Source organism: Tenrec ecaudatus, chromosome 6 (genome assembly GCF_050624435.1).
Source record: "Tenrec ecaudatus isolate mTenEca1 chromosome 6, mTenEca1.hap1, whole genome shotgun sequence".
NCBI lineage: Eukaryota > Metazoa > Chordata > Mammalia > Afrosoricida > Tenrecidae > Tenrec > Tenrec ecaudatus.
Window position 1 is genome coordinate 93,050,376 of NC_134535.1, and position 24,461 is coordinate 93,074,836.

A 24,461-nucleotide genomic window follows, 5' to 3' on the forward strand; every position below is an offset into this window, starting at 1 on the left:
AAACTCCGGTGCGTCTCTCCACCGTCTTCCGCAAGGGTAGAACTGTTGCACTGCTAAGTGCTGTGGAAAATTCTAGGTCTCGTCACAGAAAATACCTGCCTGCCCGTCCCCCCGTGTGTAGCAGCCTGCGTGCCAACCCCTACCCACCTCGGAGAAAGCTAAAACGTGCTTACCGACTCTGGGCCGCCCCGAGATCCTGTGAATGCAGTCACCCGCTCCTCGCCGCTCGCCCTGCCGAGCACTTCCGGCGCGCACGAAACGTCACCGAACGCGCCCCCCGCCGGGCGCGCCTCCGGGCTGCGGTCCTCGTCGCGCACGAAACGTCACCGAACGCGCCCGCCTCCGGGCCCGCCTCCGGGCTGGGGTCCTCGGCGCGTCCGGGTGCGTCTAACGAGCGCCTGGGAGAAGCCGAACGGCTGTAACCCCTCCGGTACCCGTGATGCCACGGACGCTACGTGGGGCGAGAAATAGCCGGGGTTGAGCCTCAGTTGAATGTGGGGCTCGCGCGCTCCTAACCTAACCCCTCGGGCCCGTCTTAGCACAAGGTAAACGCATCCCCATCTGCGCTCTTCTCCCCTGCGGGCCTCCTCCCCAAACCTGGGTGCGGCAATTATGCGCTGCCCTTTTTATTCCACTTACATCGTTGTCTGCTCTCACAGTTCTTACTGGAACGTTCCAACCTATAAAATAGTTCCAAATGGGAACCATTTTAAAAGCGACCTATCGATGTTGAGTCCTTGAATTTTTATTAAAAAACAAACAAGCATCAAGCATCTTTTCCCACTACTTCGAGAATTGCGTGCCGTATCAGCGTTTCACTGTGATAATTCGTTTACCTTATGTCAAATACACATCATCACAGGCTTTTTTCATAGAAAATTTGAGCTTACTTGATTTCCATGTAATTTTCACAAATAATATTCTGACTTTGTAAAATAAGGTATGAACATTAAATACAGCTTTTGTTCTTGTAGGGGAGAAAGACGGGACGTTCCTCTCCGGAAAAGAGTTACGGTCTCGGAAATCCAAAGGGGCAGTTCAACCCTGTCCTGTCTGGGTCGCTATGAGTCGGCATGGACTCGATGGCAGTGAGTTTTTGTTCTTTATTCTTATAAACTCAAATATACAGGTTATTATCCCTCTCTAGCCTTAACCTATTCTTGTCACAGAATGTACCATTTTGTTATTTGGCAATAACTGTTTTTCAAGAATGCTACCCCAAAAAACAAATTTACTGCCGTAATAGACTCAATACTGAATCATAGGGACCCCTGAGGGTTTCCTATACTGTAACTATTTAAGGAAGTAGAAAGCGCAGTCATCTCCTGTGGAGCTAATGGTGATTTACACCCACCGTCCTTGAGGATTGCAGGCCAACACATAACCACTCCACTATTAGGGCTTCGGGAACTTTACATATGTTCGTGAAAGGGTAAAATTTCTTCTTAAGATTATGCTATAGAAAAACATTAAGACAGACACCAGGACATGCACTACTGACCACTGGGACTTCACACTGTTTATTCTTTCTGGGTGCTCAACATCCTTTATAGGCCCACCAGAAGGACTAGATGTGGAAGCTCCACTAAGTGAACTGGGCTTTACCTTAAACTCACCTGTAGCCCATGGACTTAAGACTGAAACTCCCTAGTGGGAGAGGAAGCAGATGACTGCTTTCCCAAGGTTATAAAATTAATGGGGCCCTGGACTTTGGTTTTTGTACCTTGAGGGTGCCCAATGAATGCTGGGCCAGGACTACCATATACTCAATATTTAATGCCCTCCTAGCTTTATTCTGACATGTATTAATCTGGCAGCCATGGTTCTGCCATTGTGAATGAGTATGATTGAAACATTTGCCCTTTACCAACCCCCAGTGTTTATGTAAACAGTGTCCAATCACTTAAGTGTTTAATCTGTATGAATCAACAATTCATTTAATAAGGTTTATAACCCGCAAAAACAAAACAGCCCAACGTACCTTGCCTCAGTACTAGTGGAAGTCAGCAGCCAAGGTTCTTTTGAGCTTCCTTTTACTTTCTGGAGTGGAGAAAAGACCTCTCATTGGCTAACTCTTAGCGTGAAGGGAAACTGGAGTAGCCAAAGGATTTTTCTTGCATAATCCACAGCCTCATCCATGCACACCAAAACCAAACTCCAAACTCACTGCCATTGAGTTGATTCTGACTCATACTTCTTTACCTAAATAAAAAGCATTGTCTTCCCTTAAAAGGGTTGTCTTCACAATTTTGTGATTCACAACTCAGTGTGTAACCCACTATATCACCAGGACACCTCCTACACACAGAGGAGAGGAACTGTTAAGACTTTCTAAAAGAAAGACTAGAACATATTTTAAGTGGTATGTTGAAGATTGAATTGTGTACCCCTCACCCTCCAAAAATATATGCATTGTAAAACCTAACCATTTTTCCTGTGGGAATAGTGGTTGCCTTTGTTACATGTTAATGAGACATAACTAGGATGTGTTTTCTAGCTCTTGAGATATAAAAGATTAAACCAGCTAGTGTAGGAAGCAAAGATAGGGGAAGACTTATGCCAGTACATGTGAAAATAACCAAGGAACCAATGACCAGCTCACAGAGATAGGGAGAGATACAGAATTCCCCCAGAACCAGCATCCTGAATTTCGACTTCTAACCACCTAAACAGTGAGATATAGACATCCACTTGTGCTATCTCTTTTACAGTAAAACTAGATAGCTAAGACATGGTGCCAGGGGGATAAGGAATTCCTAAATTCACACATAGTGACCCTGGTAGCTTAGAAGTTATGCATGGGGCTGTGATCCTCACGGTCAGTAGTTCGAACTCACCATCCAGCCACTCCTTTGGAGAAAGATGGGGCTTTCTATTCCCTTAAACAGTTACAGACTCAGAAACTCACAGGCAATTCTTCCCTGTCCTATAGGATCACTATGAGTTAGCATCAACTCGATGGCAGTAAGTTGAAATTCACCCAGTCATTGTTCCTAACTCTTTCCGAAATATAGGGAAGATGTACAAAGTTGACATAATTCAATCAGTAATTGGTCAGACTGGTTTTACTTAGAATGAAGAATATCAGGTTTAAATTGCTTCTGCTTATTTTGTTTTTCCTTTTTAGAAATGAGTGGTGGATTGGCCCCAAGTAAAAGTACAGTATATGTATCCAACCTTCCCTTTTCCCTCACAAACAATGACTTATACCGGGTAAGTTGTCAAACTAGCACGTTTATCTGTGGTATTCTGTTGAATATATGATCCACTTACCTAGTTTAAGCAGCCAGTGCCCTGTGGCAAAAGTGCCTTCTCATGCATCTGAACCTTCACTCTCCGTGACCTCGGTTGCAACATGAGGAGGACAGAGGACAGTGAATCAGAAACTCAGAGTTTCCAAAGAGAATCCCGTTATAGAGAAGAAAAATGTTATTTTACACACAGAAGGCACAGCTTCTAAAATAAAATGAGAGCAACTTGTGATAGGCTGTTTTCCTTACATGGCTTTTGAAACTGACAAGGAGAGCAAACTCTTTGGAGGAAAAAGGCATGACAGTAATGATTCTTTCCTAACCCTTAAAGTATGTAATCTTCATTTACATATTTAGCAAAGCTTCACAGTTCAAAAAAAATTTTCAGTTCAAGATAGGAATAATTGCGGGGAAAAGGAATCCTTTCCCATATTTTCTTTCACCTTTTCCCTGATGAGAACCAAATTTCTTGCTCTGCCTCTCCTGTGGTTGGGTGGTAGTAGAATTCCAAAAAACTAAACTCACTGCCACCAAGCCGATTACAACTCCTAGTTGCGCTATAGGGTGGGGTAGAACTGCGTCTGTGAGTTTCCAAGACTAACTCTTTACCAGAGTAGAGAGCCCTTTCTTCCTCAGAGCGGCTCGTGGTTTAGAACTGCTGACCTTTGGTTAGCAGCCCAACTTGTAACTATGACACCACTAGGGCTCCTGTTAGTAGTATTGGGTGCCATCAGATCAGTTCTGACTCATACTGATGCCATGCAGAACAGAACAGAAAACAGCTGCCCGTATCTATCGTTCAGCCCCCCCCCACCCCTACCCCCCTTGTTACAGTCACTGTCCATCCATCTCATTGTGGGTCTTCTCTTTTCACTAGTTTACCAAAGATAAGGGCCTTTTGTTTTCTTTGTTCCCTTTATTTCTTGTTTCTATTTCTTTTTTTTAAAAAGGAAAACATTTTATTGGCTTGTACAAATCTTAACAATCCATCCATCCATCCATTGTGTCAAGCACATTTGTACATTTGTTGCCATCATTCTCAAAACTTTTTCTTTCTTCTTGAGCCCTTGGTATCAGCTCCTCATTTTTTTCTCCTCCCTCCCTAAAAAACACTAGATAATGTATAAATTATTATTTTTTCATGTTTTATACTGTCTGTTGTCTCCCTTCACCCACTTTTCTGTTGTGTGTCCCTAGGGAGGGGGTTATATGTAAATAATTGTGATCACTTTCCCCCCTCCTTTCCCTTACCCTCCTGGTATCACTACTCTGAGGGGTTTATCTGTCCTAGATTCCCTGTATTTCAATATCTGATCTGTACCAGTGTACATCCTCTGGTCTCGTCATATTTGTAAAGTGGAATTGGGATTATGATAGTGGCAGGAAGGAAGCATTAAAGAACTAGAGGAAAGTTGTATTTTCATCGGTGCTATTCTGTACTCTGGCTGGCCCCCTGAAACCTTCTGTAAGGGGATGTCCAGTTGCCTACAGGTGGGCATTGGGTCTCCAGTGCGCACTCCCCCTCATTCACAATGATAAGGTTATTCTGTTCTTTGATGCATGATACCTGATCCTTTAGATACCTCATGATCACACAGGCTGGTGTACTTCTTCTATGTGGGCTTGGTTGCTTCTCAGCTAGATTACCACTTGTTTATCTTCAGACCTTTAAGACCCCAGATGCTATATCTTTTGATATCCAGGCATCATCAGCTTTCTTCACAACATTTACTTATGCACCCACTTTGCCTTCAGCAATCGTGTTTGGAAGGTGAGCATCATGGAATGCCAAGTTAATAGAACGCAGTGTGCTTGTGTTGAAGTAGTATTTAAGTAAAGGCCCAGTGTCCAAATGACCTTTTTTAAGGATAGGCCCCTCCTGACACCCTCTCCTCGAGGGAGCATTACCAGTGTCCTTCCAAAGCAATTATATTCTTTTTTTTTTTTTTGGCTTTTCATGGTATATATAATATTCTTCATCAATACCATAATTTAAATGTGGAGGTATTTCTGTTTTCTAGACATTGTGCTAGGTGCTTGAGGTACTGAGAAGAGAAGATTGAGGCCTTTCTCCTGTTAGCAAGCACACAGCCTAATAAGCTATGTTATTCATGCCTTCATTTAGCAAGCTATCATTTTGTTTTTGTTTTTTAACTTTCATTGAACACCTGTTATGATAGACAAGCAGTATGCACTTGTTAGATTTTGGAACACTTCCTGTAGATATTGACCCTTAAACTGAAGTTTGAGAGATAATAGGTAAGAAGGGAGAAAGCTGGACTACTGAGAAAGTGGGAAGCTTTTATAAAATGCCAAGACAGGAGAGCTTGATAGAGCCGAAGAAAAGTCTTACACAGTCGCACAGAGACCACTTGACAGGTTCATTGCAATAACCCAGGATCTAGATCAAGTAGCTTTTATTCTTTTAATGACTTCTTAATGAATACCCACTGTTACTAGATACACTTGAAATTTAACATAAGGATACAATAGTGTTGATAAGATTTTTCTTAATTTGGTAAGATAAATTTGATAGACTTTAAAAACTGGATGAAAATTTTTGATTATTTGAAATTTTGGTTGACTTAAATAGATACTGATCATCTAGGGACTGCAAAAAGACAAAACAGAATTTATTACAGATGGTGACCAACTTTGGACAGCTTAAATTTGAAGTCCAAGGTGGAATGTCCAGTAGTCAAATGAAACCATGACTCTAGAGCCCAGGACATCTGGAGGGCATGGTTAGGGTTCGTATACACGCAGGGCCATTTTAAATCAGAATTAACTCGGAAGCACCCAACAACGATTCTTAATGCGGACGGTATGCGTAGACATGAACAAGCCAGGGAACACCCATTGAGGATTGCTAACATTATGGGACTATTGAAGGGAGAAGCCGTGAGGAAGACTTGCCATATATACTCACATGTAAGCCAAGTTTCCAGCACATTTTTATTGCAGTTTTTGTGGTAAAATTAGGTGCCTTAGCTGATATTTGGGTCGACTTATACTTGAGTATATATGGTAAGTCACAGCCAGAAGTTCCTGTCACTGCAGCAGGCAGGAGAAAGTGATGTTCAACTACATGGGGCAAGTTAAGGAGCAAAATGCGTCCATTGGGTTTGACAATCGTTGATGATTGTACTGAAAGCACACTTCTTGGGTGGAAGGAATGAAAGCCAAATTGCAGTGAGTTGAGGAACTGAGAGGAGTGTGTAGAACACTTTATTGGGCCTGTAAGGAAATGGATCTTTCATTGTGGAAGCTTTTGGTGTTCTATGTTTTGTTGAATAAGCAGTCTGAGGGTGCGTGTCGGAAGCAGTGCTTGTGTGCAGGAGTGCCAGTTGTATAAGGAGAGTAAGTGTCTACAGCATTCATATCTGAAGTGCCAGGTCTCTCGGAGTCACTAGGATTGATAGTTGTCGAGGGTATACGAAAGGAACAAAACTTCGTGCCTTCAAGTTGATTCTGACTCACAGCCGTCCCTGGAGGAAAGAGTAGAAGTACCCCTTTGAGTTTCTAAGTCATTAAATCTCTATAGGAGCAGCCAATCTCATCTGTGGGTTCAAACTGTTAACCTCTGGTTAGCAGTGAAATACATAGCCACTGTGCCACCAAGGCTCCCTAAAGGAACATGGCAGCAGTCCAGTGAGCGTGCCTCCGACCCGCCACCTATGTAGAGCGTTGTTCTCTGCATCCAGTCCACTAGCAGTTAGGGCCTGTGCCAGATAGATGCAACTGGAACAGTGAGAATATTATTCGTCTCCAAAAGAAAAAGTTCTTATAGACCAGAGGCTAAAAGGTTTAATAAACCAATATAAATATTTTGGTCATGTGTACAAACCTGAAAATGTAATTTCCTATGATTTTAAATTAACTTGAAAATTATCATGTGATCTTTTATTTCAGATATTTTCCAAATATGGTAAAGTTGTAAAGTAAGTATTCTCATTGAATTTTGGAACTTCATTTTAAAATGTATTTGAAATTGTTTCACTGCTATTTTTAAAAGGGAAGTAGATTGACTTTTCTGGTATAAAACAGATACTTGATATAATAGAGGGAAAAAACTATTGCTAATTTGCCTATCTGCATTAATATTTTATGAATACTATATTATGAATTGATAAATATTTCATTAATTTTTTCCAAAAGGACCCAGTTGTATACATGGTTTGTTGAACATCGTGGTTGACATTGTTCAATGCACGTAGTGAACAGGAGTTGTGTTTTTGCAAGACAGGACATTCATAGAGGAGCGCTGCTTATCCCACTATCTCTGTAATCTCTCCATCTCATCCCTCAAGTGTTTGGTTGCTTGTTAGGATTTCATTATCATATAATCCTAATCATAGTTTTGTTTGCTTGGTTCGTTCTTCCTAATTTCCCTGGACTTTGAAGAAAAGGTACTTTCTTGTAAAGGGAATTTATCCTACTTTCTACATATTTTTATTACTTAACTCCTGGTAAAGCTTTCATTTTCTAAGCATTTATTAATATATGTTTATTGCCCTTTTTAAAAAAAAACTTTTTGTTTCAAGGGTTACTATCATGAAAGATAAAGACACCAGGAAGAGTAAAGGGGTTGCATTTATTTTATTTTTGGATAAAGAATCTGCACAAAACTGTACCCGAGCAATTAACAACAAACAGGTAAGCCATTTATCACCAACATCTTTACCTACACATCTTTCGGTTTACCTTAACCAAACTGTAGGAATGCAAAGGCGATAAGCTTAATGGCTGGCAGAAGATTCGGGGGCGGAGGGCTGGGTTCCCTAAAACTTTAGTCGTAGGATTCAAGAAATAAAACACAATAGAATTTCTACATCTAAGCCAAATTACTGAAATGAAAATATAAAATAGGAGTGAAAGTTCACAAATGGGACCCATTTACTAAGGTTGCTGTGGAAACGCCCTTCATTAACTTTTCTTCTGTTTTAGCTATTTGGTAGAGTGATAAAAGCAAGTATTGCTATTGACAATGGAAGAGCAGCCGAGTTCATCAGGAGGCGACACTACTTCGACAAATCTAAGTGTTATGAATGTGGGGTGAGTAAACTGAAAACATAATGGAAATTTGTACATTTTTAGCAAAACTCAAGCCTTTATACAGTTTTGATATGTACAGGATTTTCATTTTTTCAAGTTTTCTTGGCACCCAATTTACATATCCTAAAATTCATTAGTTCGGTTGTTCCATCATATCAAGAAGAACTGTACAATCCTTGCCACATCAATTGTAGAACATCCCCCCCCCATGATTACATCACCTTTAAAAAGAGTGGTGCAATCCCAATCCATTCCAGTGTTGTGTTCCCTCCCCCTCCCGCTTTCATTGTTTACTCCCTAAGTCCCCTTTCACCTACCCCCAGTATCAGTCCTTGTGTCAGTTATTGCCATTATGCATCCACTCCTGGGCTTCACAAACTGGGAAGCCCAACAGAAACAATGAAAAACAAAGCCAAAATAAAGTGATAAGGATAAAATAATAATAATAATATAACAACAAAAAATACAAACAATAGGGAAAAAAAGACTCCCATCAATATTCAAAAAGCCAGGGAAGACATTTCTGTCATGAAACAAGTGAGAGATACTTGCACCAGAACAAATTCAGATTGGATCTATAGGGAGGTCAGTGGGATCTGTAGGGAGGTCATCTGGCCAGTTATCAAGTTCAATCCAGTATAATCAAGATTACAATGGTCTCTGCCTCCATAGTAAGGCTGCTCAAGATTCTAGCCTGTGGCTAGTGTTTTCATTTAAGGTATTTTTATTCCTGTCTTTCATCTGTCGTCACCTCGACTTCTAACTGGCAAAAATTGGGTTTGTTTGTCATAAGCCTGAATTTTTGGCTATATTAATTTGGTCATTAAATTTGCCTTGACAGCTTTCAATGTTTAGAAATAACCACTTCGTCCTTATGGCTCTTTTGAATTTTATATGTAAAACAAAATAGGGAATTGTGGGAAACAAAGATTTCTCCAAACTTATCTCCCCCAAATATGCCAAACTTAACTGCTTGCTAAACAAGGCAAATGACTATACACTTAGAGGTCAACAAAAGTAGGCCAGGGGTTATTCTCCCTAAGGGTTATCAGCCATCTAGAGCAATCAGACTGTATAGTCTGTCCCACCCTAAGTAGGGCCCACTTCCTTCTGATCAGGATAGTAGTAGATTGTTTCCCTGAAGGAGAGCCCAGGGAGGTCAAGCCCACTCAAGGGTGACCAAGGTTAGGCCACCATTATGAACTAGGGTCCACTTATCTTGTCACATGTATACCCCTCGTCCCTCCCCTTCCCATTACGTTTATGCTCATTGTATATCCCCCTCCTATCGTATTGCCTATTGCATAACCCTTCCTGTGACATATGTCTACCTGTAATCAGGAGACATGCACATCCAAAAAGATATATAAGCCTTGGTTAGCAATAAATCGCTCGCTCGCTCTCTCCCCTGCCCTCTTGCCCTGTGCTGTGCACGGACCTGGCTGTTGAGCTCATAGCCATCCAGGAAGTGAGCATGCTACCAAATTTTTTTTTTAAAGTTATTTACAGACTATCAGGGTGAGGTTCATGTATACAGGCACCATTTATGTTATTAAAAAACATTTGTAATGAAGAAGTAATTGGTCTTGCAAAATTCCATTATGTTGTCTCAGCTTCATTTTCTATTGCCAAAATCATTATTTCCCAACTGTTCCTTCCTCTGTGTTTCCAACTTTTGAATTCCAACCACCAATAGTTAACAATGCCTCTTTATTACATATGTAATCAATTTCAGACTGAGGAAATTGGTAGAACTCTTCAGTTTCTGTATCACTTGCTTTAGTACTTGATACTTGAATTTGAAATATAGGTACCTAGTTGTTGTCAATTGCTGTGAGTCTAAAACCGCTCATCGTAAGTAAATGTTGCAAAAACTGTCTAAAGTCCAAGTTTTATTTAAAAGGAAAGGAGATCTCTAAGATGATGTTAGTATATATTTCCATATATCACAGTAAAAATTAAATTATTTTAGAAATGTACGTGAGTTGTTAATATGTTCATTTTAGTTTATGGGTTGTTGTATTGTACTTTTTTTATGTTTTATATTTCTTTCATTTTCTCCCCCCAAAATCTTTATATTTCTTTTTCCAAAACTTACTTGACTATCAAAGACCCCCCCTTTTTACAAGTTTATTGGCGCTTCTTCTACCTATCATACAAGTCAACAAATAAGCCATATCAAGAAGCATCGTTCAATCATTACCAAAGCCAATGTTGGAACATTTTCCAATTCAACACCCCTACATGTACAACTCAGTGTCATTGACTTTATTGTGCAATCGTTGTTGATATCCTGTTCCAAATTACCCCCCCATTAACATAAACTCAGTGCCCCTAAGCAAAAGCTCTTCCTCCATCACTCATGGTAACCACTGGTGAACTTTGGTGTCTCTCTCCTTTTTTTTCAGTAGTATTCTTGATCTAGCATCCATATCCTTCTTTTAAGTCACTGTTTAAAAGAGTTGCATGTCCATCGTCACTCTCAGAGAGAGTGCTCCTTCCCCTCTCCCATGTTCATTGTTTCCACCCCTCTTCCCCTCCTGCTTTCTGCTGCCTCCTTCCTGGATAAACCATTGCATCAGTTATTGTCGGTCTGAATTTCCTTCTCTTTTTCATAAACCTAGAAACTGAACATAAACAATAAAAAACAAAATGAAAAAAAATAATAATATAAAGATAAAAATAAAGAGTGAGAGGCAAAAGAACACCAACTCTATTTAAAAAGCCAGAGAAGAAATTTCTGCTGTGGAACCAGTGAGAAATATTTAAGCCTAAAGCAAATTTTGGTTAAGGCTAGAGAGAGGTCCACTGGCTAAGTATATTATACCAAGATTGAGCTACCATAATCAAGTTTAGAACAGTCTCTGTATTGATAGTAAAGCTTCGCCTGTAGCCAGAGGAGCTTTGCCAGAGAAATGCCCTTTTCTAAGGGAATCTGTTAACTTTCTGTTGGGGTGCCCTTATTCCACAAAACAGGTTTGGAAAGTGCTTGTTGAAGTACAGTCTCTACCAGGCCTGTTAGGGCAGCAGTTCATCAATAAAACCATAGTGTAGTCAGTTTGATGCTCTGTCAGATAGGCTTGAAAAGCATTGTGGTTTGCTCTTCTCTGATGTTACTCCTGATTTGGTCTCTCCCCAGACCTCCACTCTCACATACTGCTTCTTAACTAGTTTTGGTGCATTAATATACAGATTGTACTTAAGAGTCCTTGGGGTTGACAGCTCTAACAGTACTATGAATATTGTGAATAAACGTCTAGCCCAGCACTTTCCAATAAAAATAAATGCAAGTCACATATTTCATTTTCATTTTTTTGGTAACCACATTAAGAAATAAACCAGTGACAATTATATTATTCCTGAAGTAATTCAGGAATGTTAACACAAGACTAGTCTCAAGAACTTCGAGGGTAAACTATGTCTTAATTAACCCACTTTTTCACACTGTTGCGCCACTCCGTCACCTCTAACATCGACCTTCACCTTCCCCCCTTCTCACATGCCCTTACGTCTCAGGCTTCTACAGCCCATTGCAGTGGCCATCCTGACTCACAAAGCGAAGTTGTGGGTGCTGGTCAGTCCCGACACAAAATTCCAATGTCCGTCTGGAGGATCCTTCTCATCTCCAAGCCTTCAGCAGCTAATGAAAGCTCTAGCAGAGAAAGGCAGACCAGATGCAAGGTCTAAAGGATGCTCTCGACTGCCAGCTTCTTTCTCTTGGCTGTAGTAATATTCTGCCTCCTACTTCTGAAATGGCTCACCGTATACCCAGCAGGGTGGCAGTCACAGCTGACTCATTGATTCAGTCAGCATATTCCCTCACCTTCTGACCCTGACAGTGCACTGCACTGCACTGCACTTACTTAACTCCGTATATCCAAGACATCATTTGAATTAATATCTTGATTATTTTTACAATACATTTCCTCTTTATATGAAGTCTTCACAATCCAGAGTGCATTTTGCTGTAACCGTACATATTAATTCAAACTAGGTACATTTCAAGTGCTCAATTTGCTACCTGTGGCTGGTGGCTACCATAATTGGAAATGCAGGTCTGGTTTGCCAGCTAACAGAAGCAAACGAAAGTAATTAGCAAAAGTGAGGAAGACTTAAAATTACTTATTTTTAAGACAATCAAACAGAATAGGTTTGTCTATATTTCATTAAAAAATTTTTTAACATTTAGGATAGATGTTCCATATAAATTTTGAACTGTTTTTATCAGAACCTGAATCTTGAAATTTCAAATGTGTGAGGTCTTCCCTTTTTCCTTTTAGTGAAACATCTAAAATATTACCTAATTCTACATGTAGTTGATTGTAAGTGATAATAACATATCTTCCTTCTGAATGTTAAAGTAGTAAATTTGATTATTGATGTGTGTAAATTCTGATTATGACAATATCCACCTTTAAATTCTTAGACCTTTTACTATTAGGATGCCGGGTGAGTTTGGGTTAATAATAGTCACGCTGTTTGTCCCCTTTCTCGCATGGGAAACAAAAGGAAAGTGGTCATTTAAGTTATGCCTGTCCTAAAAATATGCTTGGCGAACGTGAACCTCCAAAGAAGAAAGAGAAAAAGAAAAAGAAGAAAATTCCTGAACCAGAAGAACAAATGTATGTGTATCCACTCTTAGTGACTATTTTATTCTATTGCATCTGTCCTGCGGGCGGAGCCTCATTTGGTCATGTTTTCATCATGCAGTGAGGAAGTAGAAGAGAGTGAAGATGAAGGGGAAGACCCTGCTCTGGACAGTCTCAGTCAAGCCATAGCTTTCCAGGTACCACGATGCTTTTTTCCTGAAAGGTAGCATGCCGTAGCTGCCTTGGGCGAATTGACTTTATGTTCCTACGTCATCGACCACCTCCTCGTGACAAGCCTTGTCTTTCCACTTCACCTCCTGAACTTTAGGAAATCATTAGACCAGTGTGATAGAAAAGTTTGCAATGTTTTTTTCTAGATTTTAAGGGTCCCACACACCTTTAATGTCTTAAATGCTTTTCATTATAGAATCAAGAAAAACTGACTAAAAGTAAAGTCAGCTCAACAGAAAATGTTTTATTCTTTTTTTTAGAAAATGTTTTATTCTGTCAAAGACATTTTTTAAATCATTTTATTAGGGGCTCATATAACTCTTTTCACAATCCATGCATACATCATTTGTGTCCAGCACATTCATACATATGTTGCTATCATCATCCTTGATATCAGCTCCTCATTTTCCCCTCCCTCTCTGCTCCCCCAGAACCCTTGATAATTTATAATTATTTTATCATATAAAGACATCATTTTTAAAAAGAAACTTCACTCTAAAGCAAAACCCAGAACAAGTTTTTATGGTATACAACCTCCTAATTTTGTGTATGAATTTTTTGTGTTAGTGTAGTTGGCAAGTTAAAAAACATTTCCCCTTTTAGTTAATGTCTTATCACATACAGCATTTCAACCTCCAGCTGGGACGGCAAAGAGGCTTCATTTCAGGTGCCTGTTAATTAGTAGACAATGACTAAAGTCATGTTGAATAACATTGTGAAACTGAGATAGAACTTGACAAAGCAAAAATAAAATTTAAAAAAACACCCTGATGGAGTGGAATTACCTGTCATGGCATGGGAGGGTGAGGAGCCATGAAAGTTGGACGCTCTTCCATGTTTTAAATTAATGTACCACATCCCCTTATGGAAGGGTCGCAGGGAGGAGACGAGCTAGTCGGGGTGCAGTGAAGCAACGATGAAACATAGAACTTTCCTCTAGTTCCTAAATGCTTGCCGCTGCCCCCCCACCCCAATCAAGATCCCAATTCTACCTTACTAATCTGGTTAGAGCGGAGGATGTACAGTGGTACAATAGCAACTGGAAACACAGGGAATCCAGGGCGGATGATCCCTTGATGACCAGTGCTGAGAGTGGTGATAATGGGAGGGTGGAGGGAGGATTGGGTGGAAAGGGGGAAATGATTACAAGGATTTACATATAACCTCCTCCCTGGGGGACAAACAACAGAAAAATGGGTGAAGGGAGACGTCGGACAGTGCAAGATATGACAAAACAATAATTTATAAATTATCAAGTGTTCTTGAGGGAGGGGGGAGCAGGGAGGGAGGGGAAAATGAGCTGATGCCAGGGGCTTAAGTGGAGAGCAAATGTTTTAAGAATGCTGAAGGCAATGAATGTACAAAGGTGTTTTACACATTGATGTATGTATGGATAGTGATAAGAGTTGTATGAGCCCCTAATAAAACTAATGTACCAGAAAAAAAATATTAACTGGGCCCTTGTTTGTTATTTGCTTTCCAAATCACAATGCAGCAAGCCAAAATTGAAGAAGAAGAAAAAAGATGGAAAACCAGTTCGGAGAAGCCTTCAACATCAGATGATTCAAGACGCCCAAGGATCAAGAAAAGCACATATTTCAGTGATGAGGAGGAACTTAGTGACTAAAATTAATATTTATCCTGTAAAGACCATTAAAATGTTGTAGAATCTTGGAGTGCACTGTTCAGTTGCAAACTAAAGATTACTTAAGAACTTTGAGCTTAAGAACACTTGTTAGCAAATCAATTTGTATTATAAAATAGTTAATAGGAAAGTGAAAATAACTTTAAAGTATCATGTGTCTATCTTACCCTAGCAGACTAATAAATATCAAGACTTGTTGATAACTGTTAAGTTTGAAACTAATATTTTAGTAATGTTACAGTCTCCCCAAGAAAGAAAGTAGACATTACAGCGATGTATTTGGGAGGCTCCGGTATTTAGGAGCCTATATTCATATCAGATTGGTTTGCATGAGTGCTTTTGAAATAAGTTAGACGTTTAAAACAAAAGTCCTGAAAAACTGGAAAGATGGAATGGTTTATTGTTAGTAAACATTAGTAAAAATTTTAAGAGAATTTTGTATTTAAAGAGATATTTTATCCTTATTTTTTTGTGCTATCTCAATATGGATAAGTTGTAAAAATTCATACAAGAATCATCCAAAAGTTTTTACAAAAACTCCTTTATCTTTTAAAAAACTTACCTTTTCATTAACTTTTTGAAGCTCCCTTGTATAAAGTAAAATAACTGAAGGCTTGTAACCAAACACAGTGGTTATCCTTTGCTGTATAGTTCCCCAGAAGCAATTACCCGTGACTTCTTCAATGATTTTTATTCACATTTACTGCTAAAAATATATACTTATATTTCTATTTATAAATTCATCGCCTTAGCAAACCCCAAAACCCATTATCTATAGTTGATTCCAACTCAGAATGACCGTTTTTAAGATTTCCAGGACTGTGAGTCTGTATGGGCTTCGCCACCCTCGTCTTTCGCTACCTCGCATATTTGTAGTGGACTTTGAAGCTGTAAAGCAGAATCTGTCCATCTAGTCCCCCCCATCTCCATCATTCATACGCCTTTTAAACTCTCTCTTCCCAATATGGTCCTGTTAGATTTTTTGGTTAAATCCATATTTGTGGTTTTCGGTTTATAACTATGTAAGTACTGTTAATAGCCCACACGGAATTTACTGTGATTATACACTTCCCCCTAGAGTAGTCATCGCTTCATTAGCTCATGTTTATTAAATTATTTGTTATATTTTGTTTTATAACTAAATCATTCCATACCTTGTACAGGATACAGGACAGTGGAGTCTTTCATTTTCTATATTGTATATAATCCTATATTGTGTGAATGCTTTATAAAAAGAACACCCATTTATTATTTTTTCTCAACTAAAAGCAATAAAAATTACCTATATGGGAAACTACAGAAGCAGTGAAAAGTTTGAGTCCTCCCACCCACAGGAAAGTATCTCTAATTCTCTACGAGGAAACCAAGCAAAAGGATTGACTGTAAGACTCTGCACTCTGTTCTCTTTATTTGTCAAATACCATACACACACACAAAACCTTAAAAGCACAGAAAAGCAAAAAAGGGAAAGGGCTTGCCACAAAATATATCAAAGAAATACCTATGTACACAGACGCTAGTAGAAAATAGTTTAGTGGTGTGAATAATATATAGAAGTAAAATTAACAAACATGAAAGGGATTCTTACTAGTTAACTCAGTTACAAACAGGGAAGTTTTTTTGGTTGTTTTTTTTTAAACCTAATTTTTAAGAAAAGCAAGGAAACCTACTTTAATGTTGATGAGAGTAGGGTAGGATTACCTGTGCTATTGTAAATTAGCACCTTTCTAGAGGGTAAGGTGACTAGTACCAAATGCTAAACCTACCCTCTTCTGTAAACCAGACACTGCATTCGATCTATCCTAAGTTCTAATTGGAAGCACATTTGTCCACAAAGATGGTTGTCTGATGTGTTGAGTCCTCTGTGACTCATAGCAACCTAAGGTACCACAGAAGAAAGCACAGCCTGTGTACATTTTCTCAAAAGATCCTGTTCGGCATATAAACCCCAGGAAATGCATCTAACAGCTCTTTCCCAGCAGAGCAGAATTCACAAGATGAGCGCAAGAGCTGTCGGGATAATCACTCTGTTGATCGAGCAGCTCTCGGGCGGAAGGAGAAGAGCGGGAGCTGTACATGGTGCGGTTGATTACGTGGTAGACTGCTGAAAGAAAGGTCTCCTTTCAACCATTACCTGCTTCACAGGACAAAGATGAGGCAGTCTGCTTCCATAGAGCCTTGGAAAGCCTATGGAGCAGTTGATTCTGTCTCCTAGTGTCATTCGGAGTCAGAACTACATGCCAGTGGGTTTGGTTTGGGGTAAAGGAATCGTGCTAAGCCATCGTCTTCAGTACCACAGCAATGGGTGAAATGTTAAAATACAACATCATCCTTAATAACCACTCCCTACAAGGTGTAGAAGGGACTAGGTATCAGGCATCAAAACCAAAAAAACATATCAGTGGGTGCCCACTTTCCCGATAAGATCACTGAAGACGTGTGCATAAGCAAATGTGAAGAAAGCTGATGGTGCCCGGATATCAAAAGGTAGAGCGTCTAGGGTCTTAAAGGCTTGAATGTAAACAAGTGGCTTTCTAGCTCAAAAGCAACAAAGCCCACATGGAAGAAGCACACCAGCCTGTGTGATCACAAGGTGTCGAAGGGATCAGGTATATCAGGCATTAAAGAACAAAAAAAATCATATTATTGTAAATGAGGGGGAGTGCAGAGTGGAGACCCAAAGCCCATCTGTAGGCAACTGGACATCCCCTTACAGAAGGGTCACGGGGAGACGAGCCAGTCAGGGTGCGGGGTAGCAACGATGAAACATACAACTTTGCTCTAGTTCTTAAAAGCTTCCTTCCCGGCCCCTCACTATCATGATCCCAATTCTACCTTTAAAATCTGGCTAGACCTGAGGATGTACACTGGTGCAGATGGCAACTGGCAACACAGGGAATCCAGGCAGATGATCTCTTCAGGAACAGTGGTGAGAGTGGCGATACCGCGAGGGTGGAGGGAAGGTGGGGTGAAAAGGGGAATGGATTACAAGGATCTATATATAATCTCCTCCCTGGGGGACAGACAACAGAAAAGTGGGTGAAGGGAGACGTCGGATAGTTCAAGATATGACAAAATAATTTATAAATTATCAAGGGTTCGTGAGGGAGGGAAGGGGGGAAATGAGCTGATAACAAGGGCTCAAGTAGAAAGCATGCTTTGAGAATGATGATGGCAACAAATGTAAAAATGTGCTTGACACGATGGATGGATTGTGATGAGTTGTACAAGCCCCAATAAAAGGATTTTTTTAAATTGCAAAGCTAATAAAGTCACTAGATGTGAGTGGTTTGAGAATGTAAAAAAAAAATCACTACATAAAGTCATTGTTAGGTGTCTTTGAGTTGGTTCAAACTCAGTTACCAAATGTACAACCGAATAAAACACTGCCTGGTCCTGCACCATCATCACAATTATGATGTCTGAGCCCATGGTTGTCGCCATATGGACTATCTGTAATGGAGGGTTTCCTCTTTTGAAGTGACCTACTAAACATAATGTCCTTCTCCAGGGGCTCCCTCCTGATAACATCCAAAGAACATAAAAGGAAGTATCGCCACCCTCAATTATAAAGAGCATTCTGGCTGTTCATCCAAAACAGATGTGTGTGGATCATTTTTTAATACAAGCCTCTCTCTATATATTCATATATAAACATTAGTTTTGCTTCTCTAGTGAACCAAGCATTTAGTCAGTCTCTGCTGCAGGTGTCAAGGATTTTGTCTTGCAATCAGTGCTCGTGGAAGCAGCACTGAGCGACAGGAGAGTACAAGACTCATTGCATGAGGTAAATCTGCTGCACAGACCTCTTTAGGGTACTGAGAAACAAGGAGGCTACTCTGAGGACGAAGGTGCCTGGCCCAAGACGGGGGTTTTTGATGGCCTCATATGCATGTGAAAGTTGGACATGGAATGAAGAAGACTGAAGAAGAATTGATGCATTTGAACTGCGGTGCCGGAGAAGCATACGGAAAGTACCATAAACTGCTCAAAGGCAAACCCGTCTGTCTTGTAAGAAGTATGGCCAGAGTGCTCCTTAGAGGAAAAGGTAGCAAGACTTCATCTTACATACAAGAGAGACAGTCCCTGGAGAAGGACATCACGTTTGGTAAAGTAGAGGGCAGTGAGGGAGAGGAAGGCCCTCAGGGAGATGGACTGACACTGGGGTTGCTCTGGGTCATAACTGATTCGATGGCACCTAACAACAGTAATCCAAGCCTAGGAACTCCGGCTTGGGTCAGGAGCACCTTAGTCCTCAGAGTGACTTCTCTGTAACCATTTCAAGAGGTCATTTGCATCAGCTGTGTCCCATGCAATGTCATTTGATTTCTTGGCCGCTGCTTTCAGGAGCATTGACTATGGATCCAAGTAAAATAAAATCCTTGACAGCTCCCGTTTTTTTTCCTGTTTATCATAATGCTGTCATTGATTATGTTATTAGGATGATTGTTTTCTTTCAATTGAGTTGTAATCCATACTGAAGACTGTATTTGAATGTCTTGAGCAAGTGCTTCAAAATTATGGAATTATTTATTAAGCAAAAATATCAAAATGTGAAGCGATGACTTAGCCACAGATCTTGCAAGTAGCTTTAGACACTTCTGAAGGCAGCGTTTCCATCCCTCTGACACTGCTGAACAATGATGTGCTCTTCAGTTTACACCACACCAAATTGGCAATTTTGGTAATCTCAAGGAACTTAAATCAGGTTCCTTTGAAATGTTCTTTAAGTTTGGAAATACAAAGAAGCCTGAGGGGCATGAGAAGGACTGTAGGATGGATGGGTTAAGGTTGCCCAGTGACATTCTTGCAGGACAGCTCTGGTACCCTTGAATAAGAATGAGCAGGAGCATTATGACTATATATATTCATTGGTGCAACCCCCTGACCTTCTCCTCACCAATGGAGTTTTCCATCTTCTTCCTAATAAGCCCTCATGATTGTGCTGGATGCTTTGAGGAAAACTATCACGATCACCTCTTCAGGTTCCTGAAAAACAGTTGGCACAACTTTCTGAGCTGACCTTTCTGCCCTGAATTTAATTGGCCCATCAGATCCCCGCAGAAACCACTGTTTTTATTAAGCTAGCTAGCTTTCTTTCATTCATTCTTTCTTTCTTTCTTTCTTTCTTTCTTTCTTTCTTTCTTTCTTTCTTTCTTTCTTTCTTTCTGAGAATATCCTAAAGAAACTAAGACAAGTATATTCCTGAGATAGCTTGTCTGCAAACACCCATTAATCATAGTGACATGTTTAAACACATTTTGTTTGAAATAAACCTATAGGTATAAACTTGTACCTGAGTAGCAATACTTTGTTACTAACCCTTGGCTGATCCTTTAAAGCAGGTGCATTTTTAATGGAGAAGAGAACTGAAGAAAAATAAAGGGTCAGAAATAAGATCTTTATAGGTCGCATGTACATAGATGTGTCAGGTGTTTAGTAAGCAGTTTGGAACATAGGAAGCACGAGGCTGGAAATGGGGAATAAGAAAGAAAAAAATGTAGCAAGTGACCCTGAGTTACCTACAACCCTTCGTAGTAGAAGCATAGACACAGAATTGTTTGGATTGTAATCTTACTAATGTTCATCAACTCCTTTTAGTTCCTAAGGCTCCCTAGTAGTTTATGAGTTAGACTGCTGACTACAAGGTCAGTGGTTCAAACCCACCAATGGTTCCTCAGGTGAAAGATGAAGCGTTATGCTCCTAATGATTTTGAGGCTTGTTTGACTCTGTCCTAAAGGGTCACTGTGGTTCAGAATCAACTAGATGGCAGTGAGTGAAGTTAGTTCTTTAAAAAAAATCATTTTATAGGGGGCTCATACAGCTCATATCATAGTCCATACATATATCCATGTGTCAAACACATTTGTACATACGTTGCCATCATCATTTTCACATTTTCTTTCTACTTGAGCCCTTCTTATCAGCTCATTTTCCCTCCCCACCCTCCCTCCCTTGTGAATTTCATTGTCAAAGGACCCCGGAGGGCACAGTTTCTTAACAGGCTGCTAACTACAAGGTTCATAGTTTGAACCTAGCAGCCACTCCAAGTAAGAAAGATGAAGTTGTCTGCTGCTTGAAGATTCACTGCCCCAGAAACCTACGGGAGCAGTTCTCCTCTGTCCTGCAGGCTCACTGTGAGTCAGAAGCAACTCAGTGCCAGTGGGGTTTGCTTCTGTATTATAATTGAAAATGTTAAAATATTCATAGGTTAATATTATCCTGATAAAAATTAGCTTTCCATAAGAAATGATACAACATACACATGCAGCTAATAATATACTAAGCGAGCCCTGGTAGCAGATGATCAAAGCACTCAGCTGCTAACGGAGAGATCGGTGCATTGAACCCATCAGCTGCTCCGTGGGACAAAGACATGGCAATCTGCTTCCATAAAAATGTGCAGCCTGCCTCTAGTTCTCTAATGCTTCCTCCCCCCACTATCATGATCCCAATTCTACCTTGCAAATCCGGCTAGACCAGATGATGTACACTGGTACAGATAGCAACTGGAAACACAGGGAATCCAGGACAGATGATCCCTTCAGGACCAGTGGTGAGAGTGGTGATACCGGGAGGGTGGAAGGAAGGTGAGGGATAAAGGGGGAACATATTACAAGGATCTACATATAACCTCCTCCATGGGGGATGGACAATAGAAAAGTGGGTGAATGGAGATGTTGGAAAGTGTAAGATGTGACAAAATAATAATTTATAAATTATCAAGGGTTCATGAGGGAGGGGGGCGGGGAGAGAGGAGGAAAATGAGGAACTGATACCAAGGGCTCAAGTAGAAAGCAAATGTTTTGAGAATGATGATGACAATAAATGTACAAATGTGCTTGACACAATGGATGTATGCATGATAAGTGTTGTGAGAGCCCCCAATAAAATGGGTTTTTTTTTAAATGCAGCCTGGAGCATGATAGTGGGACAAGAGGAAAGTAAAAGGAAATAGAGGACAGAACTAGAAGACAATCGGCATTTATAGAGATCTAAATACAGGCATGTACATATGTAAATATATATATGATGATGGGGAAATAGATCTAGGTGTATATATTTATAGGTTTAGTATTAAGGTAGCAGATGGACATTGAGCCTCCACTCAAGTACTCCCTCAATGCAACAATACTTTGTTTTATTAAACTGGCATTCCATGATGCTCACCGTCCCGATATGCTCACTGAAGACAAAGCGATGCATAAACAAATGTGGTGAAGAAAGTTGATGGAGCCCGGATATCAAAAGATATAGTGCCTAGGGTCTTAAAGGCTTGAAGGTAAAAAAGCGGCCATCTAGCTCAGAAGCAACAAAGCCCACATGGAAGAAGCACACCAGCCTGTGCGATCACAAGGTGTCAAAGGGATCAGGTATCAGGCATCAATGAACAAAAATATCATATCATTGTGAATGAGGAGGGGAGTGTGGATTGGGGATCCAAAGCCCATTTGTAGGCAACCCTTACAAAAGGGTCACGGGGAGGAGACGACCTAGTCAGGATGCTGTATAGCACCAATGAAACATACAACTTTCCTCTGGTTCTTTAATGCTTCCTCCCCGACTATCATGATCCAAATTCTACCTTACAAATCCGGCTAGACAAGAGGTTGTATACTGGTACAGATAAGAATTGGAAACACAGGGAATCCAGGACAGATAAACCCCTCAGGACCAATAATGAGAGTAGCAATAACAGGAGGAGAAGGGGAAGGTGTGGGGAAAAAGGGGAAACTGATCACAATAATCTACATCAACAGTTCTCAACCTCTGGGTTGTGACCCTTTGGGGGTCAAATGACCCTTTCATAGGGGTTGCCTGATTCATAACAGTAGCAAAGTTACAATTATGAAATAGCAATGAAAATAATTTTATGGTTTGGGGGGGTCACCGCAACATGAGGAACTGTATTAAAGGGTCACGGCATTAGGAAGGTTGAGAGCCACTGATCTACATATAACCCCCTCCCTGGGGAACGGACAACAGAAACGTGGGTGAAGGGAGACATTGGTAAGTGTAAGACATGAAAAAAATTATAAATTATCAAGGGTTCATTTTTTTTAAAATGTGCAGCCTTGGAAACTCCATGAGTTGGAATCATTACAAAGCTTTGGCTGATTTTTAATATACCTTGTGCATCTGAGGTAGTTTTCACTGCGCTGTTTTTTATTTATTTTAAATCATTTTATTGAGGGCTCATACAATTCTTATCACAATACATACATATATACATTTGTCAAGCACATGTGTACATTTGTTGCCATCATCATTCTCAAAACATTTGCTTTCTGCTTGAGCCCTTGGTATCAGCTCCTTATTTTTCCCCTCCCTCCCCACTCCCCTCCCTCCTGAACCCTTGATAATTTATAAATTATTATTATTTTGTCATGTCTTACACAGTCCGACGTCTCTGTTCACCCATTTTTCTGTTGTCCATCCCCCAGGGAGGAGGTTACATGTAGATCCTTGTAATTAGTTCCCCCTTTCCACCCCACCTTCCCTCCACCCTCCCGGTATCACCACTCTCAGCACTGGTCCTGAAGGGATCATCTGTCCTGGATTCCCTGTGTTTCCAGTTCCTATCTGTACCAGTGGACATCCTCTGGTCCAGCAGATTTGTAAGGTAGAATTGGGATCATGATATGGGGGGCGGAGGGGAAGCATGTAGGAACGATGGCGTGCTGTTTTTATTTAACTTTTTATTGATTCAGGTCAAAGCTTTGCTAATGGCGGGCTGTGGCCCACAATGTGGAGTTGCATGACTGAATGTGGGGAGTCCTGAGAAGCGCAGGCGCAGTAAAAGGTTTCTGAGTGCTCAGCGACCACAGATACATGGAAAGTCACGTGTGTAATGAATCCGAGGTGTTCCTGGCAGTGCTGCCCAATGTTGCAAAGTTCTCGAGGGAGAGGGGCTGTGAATGGGAAACGCTGAGAAATCAGGGGGAAGGTTTATAGAGAAGACCATGCGTTTTACATTAGTGATTTACACACATTTCCTTTCATCTCATCCATTGCGCGCTTCTAGATGTGCCGTTCCTCCATCCTTCCTGCTCCTCTCCACTATAGCCTCTGCATTGTACCCCAAAGGGTCTTCAAGTGGTTAATTATTCTAACATGGAGGTGAGTTCAGTTGCCAACTTGAAGGGTGACTAAGGGCCATCTTGGGGACTGGGGGCGGCGTCACCAGTGTCTGTCTGACCAATAAGCACAGTCCCCCTTAGGATACTAAGTTCTGTTCATTTTTCTCCCACTCAATCTAGGACGTGAATGTTTCCTAATTTTATCCCAACACTCAGATAACCACATAAGACCTTTGACATGTTTCCCCATAGATTTGCAAGGAACCCTGGTGTGTTCGGCCGGGTTAACTAGAGAAACAAATCCAGTGGCACTCGTACATGTGTAAGAGAAAGCTTTACATCAAGAAGTAACTATATGTCAAGTGAACATCCCAGTCCCGTCCGGAGCAAAGCCATAGGCTGATACTGTAAGATAATGTAGAGACTGGCTCTTATCTTATATTCCATATGGGTTCAAGAGGGTATGATCTGCAGGAGAAAATTTCTATACAAAAGAGATAGCGAAAGTTAAGGCTCAGGAGTCCCAGCAGTATAGATACGCCAGGGGCTCAAACTTTATTAGGGGCCAGCTTAAATACATTTCCTGAATGCAGCCTGCAGCATGTGACA

At 40.6% G+C, this 24,461-nt stretch overlaps 2 protein-coding genes across 3 annotated transcripts in view; one reads left to right on the forward strand and one right to left on the reverse strand.

Moving 5' to 3' along the window:
- PPHLN1 (periphilin 1) overlaps positions 1–296 on the reverse strand; it is a 117,907-nt gene extending 117,611 nt beyond the window's left edge. For both annotated transcript variants that reach the window (XM_075551868.1, XM_075551864.1), the window contains exon 1: positions 174–296. The gene's annotated coding sequence lies outside the window, so the exon portion shown is untranslated. The remainder of the gene's footprint in view (positions 1–173) is intronic.
- A 35-nt stretch (positions 297–331) lies between these two features.
- On the forward strand, positions 332–16,065 carry ZCRB1 (zinc finger CCHC-type and RNA binding motif containing 1). The gene is made up of 9 exons (XM_075551869.1): positions 332–545; positions 975–1,088; positions 3,128–3,213; positions 7,164–7,192; positions 7,796–7,907; positions 8,199–8,306; positions 12,816–12,928; positions 13,017–13,092; positions 14,622–16,065. The coding sequence occupies exons 2-9, from the start codon at positions 1,064–1,066 to the stop codon at positions 14,751–14,753; spliced, it is 681 nt and encodes a 226-aa protein (XP_075407984.1). The 5' UTR covers positions 332–545; positions 975–1,063; the 3' UTR covers positions 14,754–16,065.
- The last annotated feature ends 8,396 nt before the right edge of the window (positions 16,066–24,461 follow it).